At 36.5% G+C, this 17,872-nt stretch overlaps 1 protein-coding gene and 1 long non-coding RNA gene across 7 annotated transcripts in view; one reads left to right on the top strand and one right to left on the bottom strand.

The window, feature by feature from the left end:
* The window catches only part of PDE4D (phosphodiesterase 4D), an 807,734-nt gene that overhangs the window by 351,454 nt on the left and 438,408 nt on the right, over window positions 1-17,872 (top strand). Inside the window, exon 1 of one of the 6 annotated variants that reach the window (XM_005556959.4) lies at window positions 133-570. The exons of the other annotated variants lie outside the window; for them this stretch is intronic. Within the exon in view, the coding sequence (XP_005557016.1) occupies window positions 446-570 (125 nt within the window). The 5' untranslated portion in view covers window positions 133-445. Of the gene's footprint in view, window positions 1-132; window positions 571-17,872 lie in introns of those variants that run through there. 6 annotated transcript variants of the gene reach the window in all.
* Window positions 6,934-17,774, bottom strand: LOC141406999 (uncharacterized). The gene is made up of 2 exons (XR_012413679.1): window positions 17,692-17,774; window positions 6,934-9,588 (listed from the first exon to the last, which is right to left on the bottom strand). It is a non-coding gene; the product is annotated as an uncharacterized lncRNA (long non-coding RNA).

Genomic DNA, 17,872 nt, shown 5'->3' with positions numbered 1-17,872 from the left:
CCTTCCTATCAGATATGCATGCTTTGTTTACAGGTAAATAATTCTGATTACCAAACTACTATTACGTTAAGTTGACGTTCTTTTCGACGTTAGACAAAAATGGATAAAACCTTGCTGCCTACTCAGAGGTTTGGTCTGAGTGGAAATAGGCTTTTGTGGAGCTACAGAATTTCTACTTCATCTGCTCAGCCAATAACTGGTCAGAGCATGAGCCTGGTTAGAAATAAGCAAAAAGCTTCCTGTATCCATGAACAGAATGAACAAAAAACAAGATAGTACATTTAGCCTCCGAGAAACACGTATTTACTTTTGAAGCAAAGAAGCACCGGGCAACCAGTGAGCGGCATATGTCTGAAATCCATTATCTGACATGTTATTTCCAGCCTTCCCAGGAATGCTGGTCTGACTACTCAGATTTGCTTTTACTTCTTGCCTTTTGGATATAATGAGTCTGCCAAGCAGCTGTGAGTACCTAACTCTGGGGAAGGTGGCTAGATTCCGAAGCGCTTATGTTCATGGATCACCATACGCAATCAACATGCCAATTGATATTAAGCCACAGAGGAGACGGTAACTGCTTTCCTTTCCTCTAGTTGTTTGTCAGTGAAAATGTGTTTTGTTGCCCTTTGGTAACTGCTTTGGACGTCTGCTGAGCTGGGAGGGTCAGGGTGAGACGTCAGTTTTTATTCAATACACTGGATAGTTGGGAAAAAAATTAACCAGAGAGGAAAGCTGGAAATATTCTTAGTTTAGCCATTTAGCAAAAGCTGATCTGGTTTCAAGGTTTGTAGATTTTAAGAATTTGAGAGCTTGTCAGTGCTTGTATTGCCATCAGAATCACCCATGATGAGAATTTGAAAGAGGATTTAGCCAAATAATGGATATATTTATTGATGGCTACATGGCTATTTATACCAGATGCCCTGTAACTCATAATCTATATGTGACATTCCTTAATGCATTATAACACATTAATGCAATAAATGCATTATAGTTCTACAAAAACATTTGTTTTCCTGTAGTCACTAGGGAGGGCAGAACAGGGTTATATATTTTTCCTATAAAAAAGTTGTCATTTTAGATCTGTGTTCTACCCCCACCCCACCATTTTTATGTAGTATTGGAATAGTGATGATAATAGTTAACTAATATGTCCAAAAATCACCCCTCAATTTTGATTTTATACAATGTCATTTTATTCAGCAATTAACAATGAACTTCAGAAGCATTTATGAGGTATTCCATTCTCTCTGTGAAAATTCCATTTCTCCCTAATTTTATGAATCCTCATAATGAAAATCCACAATTCTAAAAGCAATGTATTTTACTTGGAAACTGTCACTACTATCTTACTCTTCTACTTTTCTTTTTCTAATTATATCTACACAAACTCACAAAGCATGCATTTTGCCAGATTTCACCTTATTATAAACATGAAGGGATGTTTAAGTGATTAAAATGTTTCTGAACCTTCAGAAAGGTTTCTGATTTTTGTGAGAGACAATATTTTATTCTTTCCTCCAGAGTATCAAGGCTTTTCTGTCCAGCTCTATCATCATTTGACTTTATGACAGTCTAGCAACACCAAGCAACTGTTTTAAAATATTCAGAAAAATGTGTCCTAAGACACCCAACATGGCTCAGTTGCTGTCAGTTTCCTCATTCCCTTCTTTAATTCGTGGGAGGATACTACAAACCCATACAAGTTGCAAAATCCACATGGATATCTGACGTCCCTGTTCATGTTACCTTAATTTTTCTGCTTAAAGGTAATCAACATTTTGTACAAGTCAGTCAAATTATGTTTTTATGCATATCGTGTATACGCATAGACCCAGAAAATTTCAGACATATACCTATTTAGGTATATGGGCATTTAAAATTGGGCATTACAGTATATTTTACAAGAAAATATATTTGAAAGGCATTTTACAATAATTAGTATTTAATTGTATAGATCTTGGGATTTGTAAAAATACCAGATCAACTTTTCTTTCCGTAGAATACATTGCTTTTCTATGGCTAGTAAATCCATTAAATAAATTTTATATAAAAAGTTGCCTTAAATCATTACATCTGGAGTTTCATTCTACGAAAGGATAAATATGACAACAAACATGTAATGAAAACAATAGGGGGTGGATGAATGAATGGAAGAACATCCAAATCACAGAGGTTGTCTTTTTATTCTTACTCATTTTTTTAAGTTGTACATTTTAAAATCTCAACTTCTTTTGAATCTTTTGTGAAAACAATACACTTGGAATGCTGGGTTATCATCTTAGATTCACTAAAATCTACCTAAAATTTGAATGGTTCATTTTCAGAATGCTTGCTGCGACTAAGATTTATCTAAAGTAGCATATTTATGTTTATTTTCATATCATCTTGGTTGTGGTTTTTGGCAGAAAGAAAAATGTTTTCTAATTACTAAAAAAATCTGAGGAAGGAAGGATGGAAGGGAGGGAGGGAAAGACATCTAAAGAAGAGTAGCTATGAGTTGATATTTCAGCCTACACAAAGAAGCAGAGATTGTGGTGACAAAAAAAATTTGGCTTTTCACTAAAATCCATAGAGAAAATGAAGTAGGAAATCAAATGCGTAAGTGCAAAATATAGCTCAATTTAAAGCTAAGTATATCCTTATAAAATAATGACTTCTTGAAAGAACAGCATGTTTTTCTTGAAACACAGGGAAATAATTTCCAAATTATTGGAAAATCAGTTAGATTAGACACATGACAACATGGTCATTTAATCGCTCTCAATTTTAATTTCAAGAGCAGCAATGAAGACATTAAGAAAGCAGTTAACACTACTAAATCTTAAATAAACTCAGCATTGCAGAGAATGACAACCCTACCATCTGTGATTATAATTACTTTTTATATTTGCAATTTAAAAATGTTTTCCTTTTAATTTTTGGTAGCCTCTGTAAATTCTATTGTTCCACTTTTTCTTGTGTAAGAAATATAATTTTCTTTCAATTTTATGAAGCTTTTATGTCTCAATTTTAATATAGCAATTTCTTTTTTTTTCTTTATTTTTTGAGATAGGGTCTCTCTCTGTTGGCCAGACTGGAAGGCAGTAGCAATCATAGATCAGGGCAGCCTAGAACTCCTGGACTCAAGTGATCCACTTCAGCTTACCAAGTAGTTGAGGTCACTATGCCAGGCTAATTTTTTTTTTTTTAATTGTTTATAGAGACTGGGTCTTGCTATGTTGCCCAGGTTCTTCTCAACACTTGGCCTCAAACGACCCTCCTGCCTTGGCCTCCCAAAGTGCTGGGATTACAGGTATGAGCCATCATGCATGGCCCTTCATACAGAGATTTAAAAATTGGATTTAAAAATCAGATTTAATCTGGCTCTTCTAACCCATCCTCACCCAGTTGGACTGTAAAGCTTTTGAGTGAGTGGATCACATCTTGGTTGTTGTTACTTCCCCAGTGTCCAGCATAGAGCCCAGAACAGGTTAAATAATAAATGTTTGTTTAATAAATAAATGATTAGAAAATGCATGTTACTTATTTTGGCATAGGGGTGTGTGTGTGTGTGTGTGTGTGTGTGTGTGTGTGTGTGTGTATAAAATCACTTGCCTGTATGCCACAGTATGGAGTCTTTGGCAAGATTTTTGCTTCTGTTATTCTTTTGGATCAATTAAATTCCCTTTCCTTGTTTCCCTGTAGAAACTTCATGTAGCACTGACTTTAGATTACTGGCTTCAGTGGTTGGGGATCATGCATTTTGTCATTACCAGGTCAGCAAAGGAGAACCTGAAATAATTCGCTTCTGTATTCATAAAAGTATATATTCGTATATATGTAGTGTGTGTGTGTGTGTGTGTGTGTGTGTGTTTGTGAATATAGCTTCAAGTTGTGGAAACGAGGAGAAAAAGTCACCGTGGGAGGTGGCAGAGGGGAATTTCCTAGAGGGAAACAATAGTGCAACTGTAAGAAAATGTAAGAAATGTGATAGAAGCACAGAATTTCATAAAATCAGTTATAAAACTTGTGACATATAAGCCCCAATTCTGTTTGTCTTGCTATAATGTAAAGTCACAATTTTTTATCAAAATGGAAAATAAAAAGTAGTAGCAGTGAATGTGGTGAGACAGTAGCCACTGGCACCCCAAGGCGATGGAAAGCAAGTGAGCTTGAGCACTACTTTTCACAGCCAGGTGTCATGTTGTACCTCCCCCAGCCACCTTCTTTCCTGCATTTCGGTAGCTTGACACCATTGCTGGCGGTGGTGGGGGTGGGGGTAGGGGTGGGTGGCGGGGTGCTGGTGAGGGTCCTTCCCTTGCTGCCTGCTCTGTGCTCCCTCTTGCTGGTGATGCAGCTGTTCTGGTATACTCTCTCGCCTCTGTTTTTCTAAATCCTTTAGGTAGACTTGCTCTCCGTATTATCCCTGAGATCAGAAGAGGAGTGGAGGTATTAAAATTATTATTGAGGGCCATAGTGATTTTCAACTGGGGCAATTCTACCCTCCACCTCCCATGCAGGGGACATTTGGCAATGTCCAGGGACTTTTTTTATTGTAATAAGTGGGAAGTAGCTGATCATTTCAAGTAGGTAAAGAATAGGGATGTTAAATCTCCCATAATATACAGGACAGCGTCTCACAACAAAGAATTATTTGACCCGAAACGTCAGTAGTGCTAAGGTGGAAAAAACCTTATGTGAATCAATTAAATCAGGGAGAACTTCAGAGCTTTTTTAAGACCTTTATTTATATCTAGACAATTGATATTTTTTAGGTATTCATGAAAATACTTTCTTTTACCTTTCTTGTGGTAACCATAAGATAATACTTTATTGCCTGGGTAAAAATGGACAACTGCCACACTTTTAAAATAATATAAAGCATTCAGTAATTTAAACCATCCTGTCTTCTGATTTGTCTGAATTAATGTGGCTTTACTGCATTTTCAGGGCTTATTATTCTTTCAATAGGGAGATTACTAAGACTTCATTAAAGATAGCTGAGTAAATGATCAATTACATTATCGTAGCTCCAGACTAGGTAATAACCATTGAGATATGCTTTTCAAGTTGTGGTGAAAATACTAGGCAAAATTACACATACACTTACATATACTAAGCGACCATCCTGTTGACCTGGTCTATGAAGCTCTGCTGAACTCTTGCCTACATGCATGAACCCATCGATTGTGAATGTGTGACTACATGTGTGTTTTCATCATAACCAGCTCATCCTAATAGCAAATGATATGCTTTGGCTGTGTCCCCAACCAAATCTCATCTTTAATTTTAGTTCCCTTAATCTCCACATGTCCTGGGAGGGACCCAGTGTCAGGTAATTGAATCATGGGGGCAGTCCCCATGCTGCTCTCGTGATAGTGAGTGAGTACACATGAAATCTGATGGTTTTGTAAGCATCTGGCATTTCCCCTGCTGACGCTCTTTCTCCTTCCTGCTGCCCTGTGGAGAAGGTGCCTTTCTTCCCCTTTGCTTTCCACCATGATTGTAAGTTTCCAGAGGCCTTACCAGCCATGTAGAACTGTGAGTCAATTAAACATCTTTTCTATATAAATTACCCAGTCTTGAGTATTTTTCATAGCAGCATGAGAACAGACTAATACAGCAAAGAACACATTTTATGAAGGAAAAACTTTGAAAACAAAGGGACTGCTTTCTTTGATAAGAGGCCCTTCCTTTCACTTTAAACAAAACTTCAAATTATCCTCAGAATTTGTTCTAATTCTAACTTGAATGTATACCTCCAGTTCCCCATTTTCTTCTCTATATAGAGCTGCCAAACTCAATAGAGTTGAAACAAAAATTACCCAGGGACCTTCCCCATCTCCCATGTCCTTTTTCATTATGGCCCAGACCTGGAAGTCCTCCTAAATGCTTCCTCTCCCTCAGTCTAACCGCTCTACCGCTATCCAGTTGCAAGTGCATTCTTCCTCCTTCACCTCACCATTTGATGCCATCTCCACTACTACCATCTTGGGTCCAACCCTCATGTTATCTTGCCTGAAAACTGCTAACTTTATAACTGGTCTCTCTGTTCTATCAACATCCTCTTCCTGACTGTCATCCACAGATCCACTTTCTGAAATGCCATCGTGATGCTTCCATGCTTATACCACTAGCTTTTCAGTGGCTACAAAAAAAAAAAAAAAAGGTTAAATTCTAAAACATCATGATCTATTCCCTTCTGTGTCTCTCCATCCTTGTAAACTGCCCTTGTCACCCATGTATACTATATATTTTAGGTATAAGTAACTACTAACTATACCTATTTTTTGCCTAGAGTTCTGTTCTCTCCTCATTTTGTGATGAATCCCCACTCATTCCACAGATCTTTCCTGTAAGACCTTTCTTAATTTCCTATTTCAAAATGGAAGTGCCTCCTTAACTAGCTGTTTTCCTTTTCTTATGTGTCTGTTACTTCATTATCATAATGAATCTTAATTTATATATTTTCTATCTTTCCTCCTCCTTAAAAGTGGCATGATGGAAAGAGTTGTTTTAGAAATAATTTGGCAATGGAATGCTACATTAATTCGAATGGAAAACAGTGAATCCCTACACCAACAGAAGGAAGCAGTGTGAAATCCTGACAGGGACAATTTCATTACAATTACAAAATACATAAATATGTGATTACAATTGTGAGAACTGCTCAAAAGGAAACAAGGGCCCAATGAGAGTATAAAAATAAGTACCTAACATAGTCTGAGCATTTGGAGAATGCGTCCCTGGGGATGATGAGGCCTGAGGATGAGTAACAACATGCTCTGCTGAGAGCCACATGAATGAAGCCCTGATGTGTTAAACTAAAAGGATAAGGTGTCTGAAGTGTAATGAGGCAGAGAGGAGAGTGGCAAAAATAAACTGGAGAAGATGAGTAGGGGAGACTACTGTTTTTTCACATGCTAATTCATCCAATAATTCTTTATTTCATTTTGGAGAGAAACAAGTGATTATTTATTAATTTATTCATTGACAATAGAATTTAAAAACATATTCTTTGTGTCTTATTTATCATTGAGATTTTAAAAACATTGAAATAAACAAGAGGTAATATTTTCCAACTGAAGTTTAAAAAAGAAAAAGGTCAGTTTTCAAATCTATTCCCAACTGCTAGAGTTTAATAAAAACTGTCATAAATGTTAACCTTTTTCTGCAATCGGTTCAGCATTTATCCATCACCCAACTCTGCAGCCTCTCACTTGCCGAAAGGAGTGGAATGAGAATTGTTAGAGTACTTGGAATGTTTACTGTCAGCAAAGTACAAGGCACTACACAATCTTGATGACCGTTTTTTGATGGTCCCATTTCTATATCCATTAAGAGACATTAAATTACTTAATAATTCTTTGGAACTTTCTTTTTAGTTTTTCATGGCTTTGCTCTTATGTCGAAGGAAATTATTACATGGATGAACTACAAATGGAAAGTTTCTGTTATCACCTTTTATCTTGCTTTGTAAACTGTGGTAAATGAAGTGGTGAATGCTGACAACACATTTCAGGCTCAGGATGGCACCTTTCAAAGGCAAAAAGAAGGTGAACAGTCAATCTGCTAACAGCCTTTGAAACAATAGTCAGGACTTTGGACTTGGCCTATAATGTCGTGTTTCATATTGCCCTAACAAGGTTGCTCAGGGAAGGAAAATAGTTTAGTGGTGATGGAGAGAAGGGCCCCAAAGAGAAGAAATTTGATGAGAAGGATGTTACAGGTGTCTAAGGAAAAGATAAAGAGCTCCTCAGACAAGATGGAATGTGCATTGAATTTGAAAAGATGGTCAGGGCTTCATTCATGTGGTTCTCAGCAGAGCATGTTATTACTCATCCTCAGGCCTCATCATCCCCAGGGAAGCATTCTCCAAACGCTCAGACTATGTTAGGTACCTATTTTTGTACTCTTATTGGGCTCTTGTCTCCTTTTGAGCAGTTCTCACAATTGTAATTACATATTTACATATTTTTTTGGCCTAAGGGCTTCCTCCCACATTCAATCATAGAACCATGGAAACAAGGTTGAAGTCTATGTTTTAAACCATTATGTGTCTGGTGCTTTGTCTGGGTCCTGGTACATAATAGATATTCAATAAATTCTTGTAAAATTCATTTTTTTTCAACTGAGAGTACAAAAGTAATCAGACGGTAAACACATGTGTACCCTTTTGGAGAAACATATTAAATTCATTCCATTAGCAGGCAATGAGTTTTTTATTTAAAAAAAGTTACTTCAGCAACATCCAAAGGTGCATCTCAAGCTCTGACCACTCCTCCCCTTTAAACTCATACTAACTGCTTGAAAATTATTTCAGTTGTTCTCATGGCCAAAATTGAACTCATCACCTTACTCTTACAATCTGGTCTTTTTCTTCTATTTCTTGGTTGGATTGATTACTACAGTTATCTAAACTAGAAACATAGGAGTCACCTTAGTCATCTTCCTTTACCTTAACACTGTCTGTCATCATCAAGTCTTCTTTTACCTATAATGTTCTTATATCAGTCCCTTCCACTCTGTCTTTATTAATATCGCCAACTGATGTGAACTACTTAAGAGCCTCTGAAGTGATCTCCACATTGCTGGTTTTAATATAATCCACCCCAAAGGTCTTTGTGTTTGTTGGTTGGTTTTCATTGCTATGGCAATATTAACATTTCTGCAGTACTAGTAAATTACAGTAAAACATACTCTGTTTTATAATTGACCTCGAGTATAAACATACAAATTCTACTGCTCTGATATTTCTTTCTAAGCAACCATTGAATCAAAAAACAATGAATTTGCCTAATTTTCATGATCAAAACGTTCAAACTTCTCCAAAGATTTCTTGAAATCTAAGCTTGTGATTGTATGAGAATTCACAATAAACCAGCTCACAAAATGTATAAACTTCAGTTTCTCATAATCTATGGGGAATTACTGAAGCATATGGCATTTATTCATTGATTTTTAACTCAGGCAAAAGTTAGAAATACACAAACACACACGTAACGCATACGGAGGTCTCAGAGTAAGTTGTGTGATAATAAATTATTTAACTCACCCTTATGATAGGTAAACAGTTTTCCTAAATAGCACTCCTGCCCCCTGCTACCCTGACTGAAAATATGTGCTCTTGTTTGTGCTGTTATTTTTGAACAGTGTATGCCGGTATCCAATGTAAGATGATTCATATGATACTGGTGTTACCATGGCAATCCATCATGTATATAGCAAGAACACTGTGAATACCAGCAGCTCTTTGTTCTCTTCAAGTTTCCATTTTCTTTTCTTGTTTTTTTTTTTTTTTTTCTTGTGCTAATAATCCAGTGGCTATGACATCAAGAGTGATACAATCTAATTTTCTCCTTCTGTTGCTTGTGGTAGGATTCATACTCTGCTATCAAGGGAGTTCTTGGCCATTTTGATTTGCAAGATATTTTTCTTCTGCCTGATGTTTCGTTTTGTCAGCAAAGTCTTCCCTCTGGGGAAAAACCCACTTGAATTCTAAGGCTGATAGATGCTGGGAATCCAGTATGATGAGTCCTGTGGAAGCAGGACATTCCAGCCCTCGGGTTGCTGTTGTCTCTGACTTCAGTATATATTCAAAGTCACCTTAAAATAGAGTAGGAAGATGAGTGTTAACTTGAACATCACTGGCAGTTTTTAAAGGTAAATTGCCATTTTTACTTACCACACTGGGTTCTCCAAGTCAGACTACGATTTGGGTTACAATGGGGATCATTGGGATTAAGTTACTCAAGGGATAATGAGGTTTACACAGACCCATTAATCTTTCTAAGCTATTGGGAGATTTTACATGTACTGTGGCTGAGGAGAACCTGACTGATACTGTAAAAGAGCAATTCAGTACAGTTTCACCATCCAAGCACTTACCGATGCAAATTCAAATATACGTGCTAAGCAAAATGGGAGAGATAGAGCAAGGGAGACATAAAAATTCCAATAGAGCAATTCCAGTTACCCCATTTGCCACCACATGCAATGGATCTATGTTCACTAGTAAGTGTGATTAAGGTAGGAGATGTGAATCTACCACTCTGTTCCCATCTCAGTTCCTTTGGCGAACTGTCGAGTGGGAACATCTTGCCTTACTTTGGGTGATTCAAGGGATTCTCCATGGTAAAAGTGACTATGTCAGATTCTTGCCACATAACCTAACATATGACTCCACTGAAGTTTGTGTTACTCTACCATCAAAAGAGTAACACAAGAGTAAATCTATGTTTACAGACATTCTTTTATTCAATTTGAAAAGAAACTTCAATGTCAATAATAAATATTAGCCTCATTTGTGAATTAAACAGATGTTAAGATTGCATGCACATTGGTAAAAAACTGTTGTACAGGAAGCTCTATGCACAGGAGCCTCCTACCATGTCATCTAGCTCAGCTACCCTTTTCTATTCAGCTTTCTGCAAGTATTTATTTTATGTAATGCACATGGAACTATAAGGATACAAACATTGATCATACAAAGAACCTGCCCTCATGGAGCTTAAAATCTAAAGACAGATGATAATTACTAAACATAAATAACTGTCTACAGCATTAAGATATCAGTACATTCATTCATTCATTTAATTCACTCATACATTCACTTGTGCCACAAATGTTTACTGAATAGGAACTGATTTCAAAGTTTTCAGCTAGGAATGCAAAACTGAGAAAGAAAAATTCTCAGCCTTCGAAAAATCAAAGTCTAACTGCTCAGGCAAAAAATTCAAAAAGAAAAATAAATTATAACCAAATAAGGACCTTAACAGTCCTCTAGGAGCACATTAGACCAAACACCTATCACCAGCTGGGCTATTCAGGGATGGTCTTACAAATAAGGTCATGAAAGAGGATGAGGCACTCTCCTGAGAGGCAGTGCCAAAAACAGAGTGGCTGGCAGAGAATGAACTCATATTACCTAGCACTTTGCAGTTTGTAAAGTAGATAGTCATATATTGTTTCTTTTGACTATCACAGCAGCTGATAAGAAAACTGAGACCCAGCAGATTGAAAGGTCTTGCTGAAGACCATAAAGTTAGTTAAATGTGGCCAGGTGCAGTGAGTGACTCACACCCATAATCCTAGCACTCTGGGAGGCCGAGGCGGGCAGATCATTTGAGGCCAGGAGTTTGAAACCAGCCTGGCCAACATGGTAAAACCTCTACTAACTAAAAATCTAAAAATAAAAATTAGCCGGGTGTGTTGGCATGCACCTGTAATCCCAGCTCCTCTGGTGTCTGAGGCACGAGAATTGGTTGAACCTGAGAGGCAAAGGCTGCAGTGAGCTGACATCGTGCCACTGCACTCCAGCCTGGGAGACAGAGTAAGACTCTGTCTCAAAAAAAAAAAAAAAAAAAAATTGTTAGGTAAATCCTAGAGTTGGGACCCAAGCACCAGTCATCTGTTCTCTAAATATTGTCCTGTGTGTTCTGTTAAGTACCATGGAGAGAGTAGGAGTAAAATATTTTGGGCAGCTCTGAGAAGGGAGAATTTACTTCCAACTGGGAATATCAGAGAATGCTTTGTAGATAAAATGACATTTATTCTTGCAGCTTGCATTCAGTTATGCAGAGTTGAGGATGAAGGGTATTTCAGGCTGGGAGAACAATCTCACAAAGATATATATGTAGGAAAATACGTGAATGTTTATACAAAAAAAATTGAGTGTGGTCAAAATTTGTTGAACTTGAGAGGCAGTCATGGAGATAGTAGATAAAACTGGAAAAGGAGAATGAGATTGTATTGTTAGGTCATGAAAATTAAGCAAAGGAATATTTTCTAAACTAAGGCGAACTATTAAAGATTTTGAACAGAGGAGTCCTATGATCATAGCTTTGCTTAAGAAAGAATGAAGTGGCAGCAGTGAAGACACACCTTGGAATACCAGAAGACTAGACTGAGGAGACTAATGAGGGGACTTACAGCAATCATTTGCTTTACAGATAATAAGGTGGTAACTAATACAAGATGATGGATCACAATGTTAACTTTTGTATTCTTTTAAGTTCTATGTTTCTGCAATGGCTAAATGCAAATATATCAGGAAAAGTAAAGGGTTTTGTTGTTGTTGTTGTTTTGCTTTTCAAAAAGTGCAGGTAATTAGGGCCTAACATGGAATGGTGCATGCTAGGAATAAAGCAGATAGGAGGGAATGTTTGCTAGAGACATTGTGGTGGAAGGATTTACAAGTCTTGCAAACTTGTACGACAAAAAAGGATGCTCTTTCCATGATGATACCAAGACACCATGATGAATCCTGGATTTCTGGCATATGAGTTGTACAATTAACAGAAATAGGAATGAGGAAAAAACAAGCAACAGGTTTGAGAACAAAGATAATGATGTATTGATAGATAAACTGATTTGGGGAATTTGGCAGGACAAATCAATGAAGATAAGCAGACAAATATCAAGCAATGATTAAAAAGAGGTTGAGGTTGGAGATGTGAACACAGAAAATGGCCAAGCCAAGATTCTTGGGGATACATCTACATTGTGGATTAGATTTAGAATTAAGAGTCAATACCTAATGTTTTTTAAAGTCACAATCAATTTCTTTTTTTCCGTTTGTGTGTTCGTTTCCAATTCAGAACATTACTTTCACCCTATGTTATATTGTGCAGACCTTTCAATGCAGCTTGAATAGAAGATAAATAATTTACAAAAGGTCCAAAATATATTTCTAAATATTTTATGACTGAGATCACTCAGACCTTGGGTGAATTGTAGTATATGTGGCAAGTGCTTTGTAAAATGACACTCATTTTGAAACTGGTCATCAATTTTTAATTAAAAAATCAAATCATCATTAGCCTTGATGTTGAATCCTGAATTAACCAACAAATGCTTACAAAAAGTAAATATTAACAGCAAGACACAGATGATTCAATACTAATCTGCCCTACTATTACATCCTCAGCAATAAATATGAATGTTTAAGTGGTACAATTGCCAGAAATCAACCAAAATTTGGCATAATTGTTAGAGATGTGTTGGCTGTGGATAGAACTACATAATTTTGGAATCGTAGAGGAGAACAGAGAAGAAACCAACAGAAAATAGTACTATTACCCTGTCACAGGAAAGAAGTATGTTTATGGCCAGACAGTGAAAGTTAGCCATGAGCTTGAGTGCTCTATCATTTTTCATTATGTTGTTGGTTTATATATATATAAAAAAAAAAAAAGGTAAAATACCTTTTTCTTTTTAAACAAAAATTTCTTACTGGAAGTTCAATAGGTGTACAGTTGTTTTGCTTGGCTAGACATGGATATTTGTGTGTTATTCCCTTTCAGTAGTTCTGAAAACCATTTTATCAGTCGTTAGATACATTATTTTCCCAGGAGCTTGGGTATTTTATTGAGGCTGTTTCAAATGCATTTAATGTCCTTTGTAATGGATTTCTTTATCTCTTCCCCAATGCTCTTGGCTAGAGAAGTTCCTTTTTATTTGCCTTATCGGTGTGAGGACCTCATTGCTATGATCTATAGATACAGTACTTTAGCATTCTGTACATTTTAATATGATATATACTATATATAATGTATAAATGAAAAGTTATAGAGAATTTTTGCTGAAGTTTTCTTTTATAGAGAATTGTTAACAAAGGATATACAGTCAATACATTAAAATAATACCTAGAAATTAAAAAGGAGTAAAGTAGAATAGTTTATCTATTGCACTGAGACTTCGTACACAATATTCTGAAAAGCTGGAATATCTCTTGGGTGAAATACTTCATATATGTATTATATGTACATACATGCAATATGTGCACACAGAATTATATACAATAGATGTATATATATGTATATGTATAGAACATATAATTTTATTAGCATTTCTTATAATGGCATTTTACTATAAATCCAATGACCTGAATTATTCTATGGGTAAGTGCTAAGTATGTCAAGAGAGCTGGCATAGAAAATGGAAAAAGCACTATATCCCTTAGCTCGCAAGTAGATGTGAATTTTCTGCCTTTGACTTTGTTGAATCTGTGATGAATCAAATGTTTACTCTGATTAACATAAAACATCTGGATGATCTAACTTTGAGGACATATTGCTTCATATGCACTGAATGCCTGAAAATTGGTAGAATTTTAGATTCTTTTTCTGTATAAATGATACTACCCTAATTTCTGCAATACCTAGAGAGTTACAAGTGCTTAGCTCTGGCCTTTTATTCCATTCAATTAAGGTTGTCCACCTTTAGTTTATTACACACATATCTCTTAGTAGAGCAAACGTCTGGATTATTGTCAACAGTTCTCAAACACACCATTTGGATTTCACTATCAGACTATGAACCCCCACGGAAAAAAAAATTCAGGCATACAGGCTACACCCAGATTCTGAACAGCCCCTAGTTTTCTAGTTACTGTTTTCTCAGGCCAGGTCCAAGAAGTCCTCGCTGGGCTCTTCTCTGGGATTCTCTGATAAAATCGGCTTTAGATTGAGACTGACGTGAAGATAGAGCTGGTCATTGAAAGAAACAGTTGTGAATGAAATAGTTCTCCTTTGAGACATAAACAAATACAAGATATACCAAGAAAGGGGAATTTGAGTTGTTGTTCATTTTCTGACAATTGTGAAATTGTTGACCCGGACAAGACAGTAGGGAGATTAATAATGTGATCAGGTTCAGGGCCCACTGTGCCACTGAATTAAGACAATGTTGGCATTCTCCTCAGTCATCTTCTGAAAATAGAGATTTAGAATTGGGAAAGGAATAGACTGTCTCATTAACTACGTCACTCATCTCATGGGGGTGACCTCTCATTTGTGTATTTCTCAGGATATAGACCAATGCTGGAGTATAGAAATATTATGAGAGATACTTTGTAATTTTAAGTCTTCTGGTACCACATTTAAAAAATAAAAAGAAATAGGTAAAATTTATTTCAAGGATATATTTTATTTAACTCACTGTATCAGATTATTATTTTAACTTATAACCAATATATACAATTATTAATGAGATATTTAACATTCTTTCCTCATACTTTGTCTTTGAAATCCTGTGTGTATTTTTTACTTACATCACATATTAATTTGGATGCCCAATTGTCACCAATTATATTGGATCTTTATTCAATTGACATTTAGATCTCATAAAATTTAAAATTAGAAATACAGATTCACTTCCCAAGTTGTTCCAAATATAGTATTATTTAATCAACTATCAGTCTTTTAATTTTAATTCATAAATATTAAGTAAGACTAAAAATTTAGTCCTTCAGTCATACTAACCCGCTTTCAAGTGCCAAACAGCCTCTTGTGGCCATTGGCTGCCGTATTAGACAGTTCATATTTAGATTATCTGGGTTTGAACTCAGAGTCTGCCACTCACTGACTGTATTGGCAAGTTGTTGCCAACCTGGGAAAGTTTTTTCTCTTTTTGTGCTTCAGTTTCCTTACCTGAGCACACCTTTTTCCTTGAAGAAGCTCTCCTGACGAAAATCCCATATTTTTCTTCAGGACATTGCAATTTTTCCACTTAAACTCAGAACCTTAGAATCATCACTGAATCATCCTCTCCCTCATCAGCTTTGTCTGCCAGAAAGTCAAGTCCTTGGAGATGTTCACTGTAAAATCACATGCTTTCCTGTGACTTCATTTCCTCTGCCACTACCCTCTCCTCTTACATAGATAGCAGTAATGATCTCCTATTGAATTAGCCTCAGTCTCTTAGATTGTAGCCATCACTCCACATTATGCCTGCTGGATGCTGCTACTGAGTTCATTTTCTGAAAATGATATTTTTATCATACTCTCCACAGTTCAAACTATTTCTTCATTGCCCATCATTTCCAGCATAAATCCATATCCCCTGTGAAACCTTTCTTGAGAACTTCTATGCCAGATCCAAATGATGGCTCCCTTCTTTGTGCTGCCATGGCCCTCCACACAGACTTCTACCATAGCCCCATAGTCCTGTTCCACACATAGGAGTATATGGGCTCTAAGCCCTACACAGACTATTTTGTTATTGCCATTTTTTTGTTTAGTTGTTTGTTCGATATCTTGATGTCTCTGTAACACAGCACGGTGATTTCTTGACAATTTCTCATTTTCTGTGTGAGCTAGTGAATGACATTCCTTTGTCTGGCATTCTAGGCCTTCAGAATTAGCTCCAGTTGACTCTTCTGGCTCCTTCTTTTGCTTTTCATCCACACAGATCTTCTGCCATAGACAAACTGGTATATTACTGTCTCATAAATATGCCCCCAATGTTCGTGTCTCCATACCTTGGCTCACATCCTCTCCTTTTCTGAAGTATCCCCACATTCTTCTTGATCCTCCCAAATTCTACCCTTTCTTCAAGGTCCAGTCCCTCCTTCTTCCGTGATGAAGACTGCAGAGCATGACGCAGTTCACTGTGTTTCAAATTCAGGATTGGGTGGCCTGATGGAAGGAGGCCAGGCTTGGGGTCCAAGTGGATCCGTTTCATCTGTTTTCCACCAAGTTGCCTACCCTCTCTGAGGTTCACATTCCTCATCTTTGAAATTACAGTAACAAAACATAAGGTGCAGTGCTATCTTGAGTATTAAGAATAACCTATGCACTGGCATTCAGCGAAGGTTCAGATGGAGCACGTGAACTCTGTTACTTTCAGTACAGTCATAGGATATGTAATCATGTAGCTTTTAAAATGTCTTTCATTGTAAGAGTTCATTGTCATTTGGATTGCTATATAATACACACTTGATTTCTAAACTAGACTGCAAGCGTCTGGACTGAAATAAATGAATAATTTAATTCTGAGCAGATATGCACAAACAGATGTGTGTGTGTGTGTGTGTGTGTGTGTGTTTGTGTGTGTGTGCACATGTATTTGTAGATATCAAGGGAGAGAGGCACTTTCATGTGTATTGATTCATTCAGTCCCCACAAGAAAGCATCATTTCAAGAGAAAGTTGAAAATGTCCCTGTTTTATCTGTGAAGACTCTAGACTTGAAGCGATTGAGTCCTTTCCAAATCAATCACACTCTTAAAGTAATAGAAGCAAAAAATTCAAACAGTGTTTACACATCTTTCCCAAAGCTGTTTGATGTTATTATTTCCCGCATATCACATCAGTGAGATTGTCTGCCTATCAATATATGTGCTAACCATCTGTCAATCTTTATCTACATGTAATTGTACCCAGGTTCAGGGATTGTGGGAGGGAGAAAGGTTAAGTGGTTGTAAGAAGGACACTGCATCGCGTGGCAGGCAAATACAGAATACCTGCAACAAGACAGCCATGGCATTTTTTGTTAAGTCAGTCAGCACTGATATCAAGAATAACAAATGACACTTGAATTTCTTTTTCCTGAAAAAGGGCAGTAACAGTCTATTAGCAAATGTAATTAATAAATATACACAATAACAAGCTTTTGCTACAGGCAGCAGTGTTATAACTGGAAAATCCTAAAATATAGTTAATTTTCCCCCAAATGCTTTCTAACAAAAGATAGACAAGTTTAATTTTGGCTGATTTCATATCTACCGTAATATAGTACCAGCAATACCAAGATACAGAAAACTGCCTAAGAAAAACAGACTTAAGAAAACTTTGGATAAATTATCATCTTAAGCTTAACATTATACCTATAAAAAATTCAGGGATAACATTTAGGACTTCTCATTGAGTAGTCTCATGTTAGACCAAAATGGTTTCTCATATTTTGGTGGAGGACCAGAATAACTTACCAGTAAATGAAACAATCATTTTCTTTTTGCTTTATACTCATTCTGCATGTGATTTGTAAAGACGATCAAGTCAAAGATTGCCAGTATGAAGTAACAACCTCTCCTTGTATTGCTTAAGTTAATCATTAATATTTTCCATGGATCAATACCCTGTAGAAGCATGAGATGCAGCAGTGATCTT

This window comes from Macaca fascicularis, chromosome 6, assembly GCF_037993035.2.
Source record: "Macaca fascicularis isolate 582-1 chromosome 6, T2T-MFA8v1.1".
Lineage (NCBI taxonomy): Eukaryota > Metazoa > Chordata > Mammalia > Primates > Cercopithecidae > Macaca > Macaca fascicularis.
The sequence above is the reverse complement of the archived record's forward strand: the minus strand, read 5'-3'. Positions and strand labels throughout refer to the sequence as shown.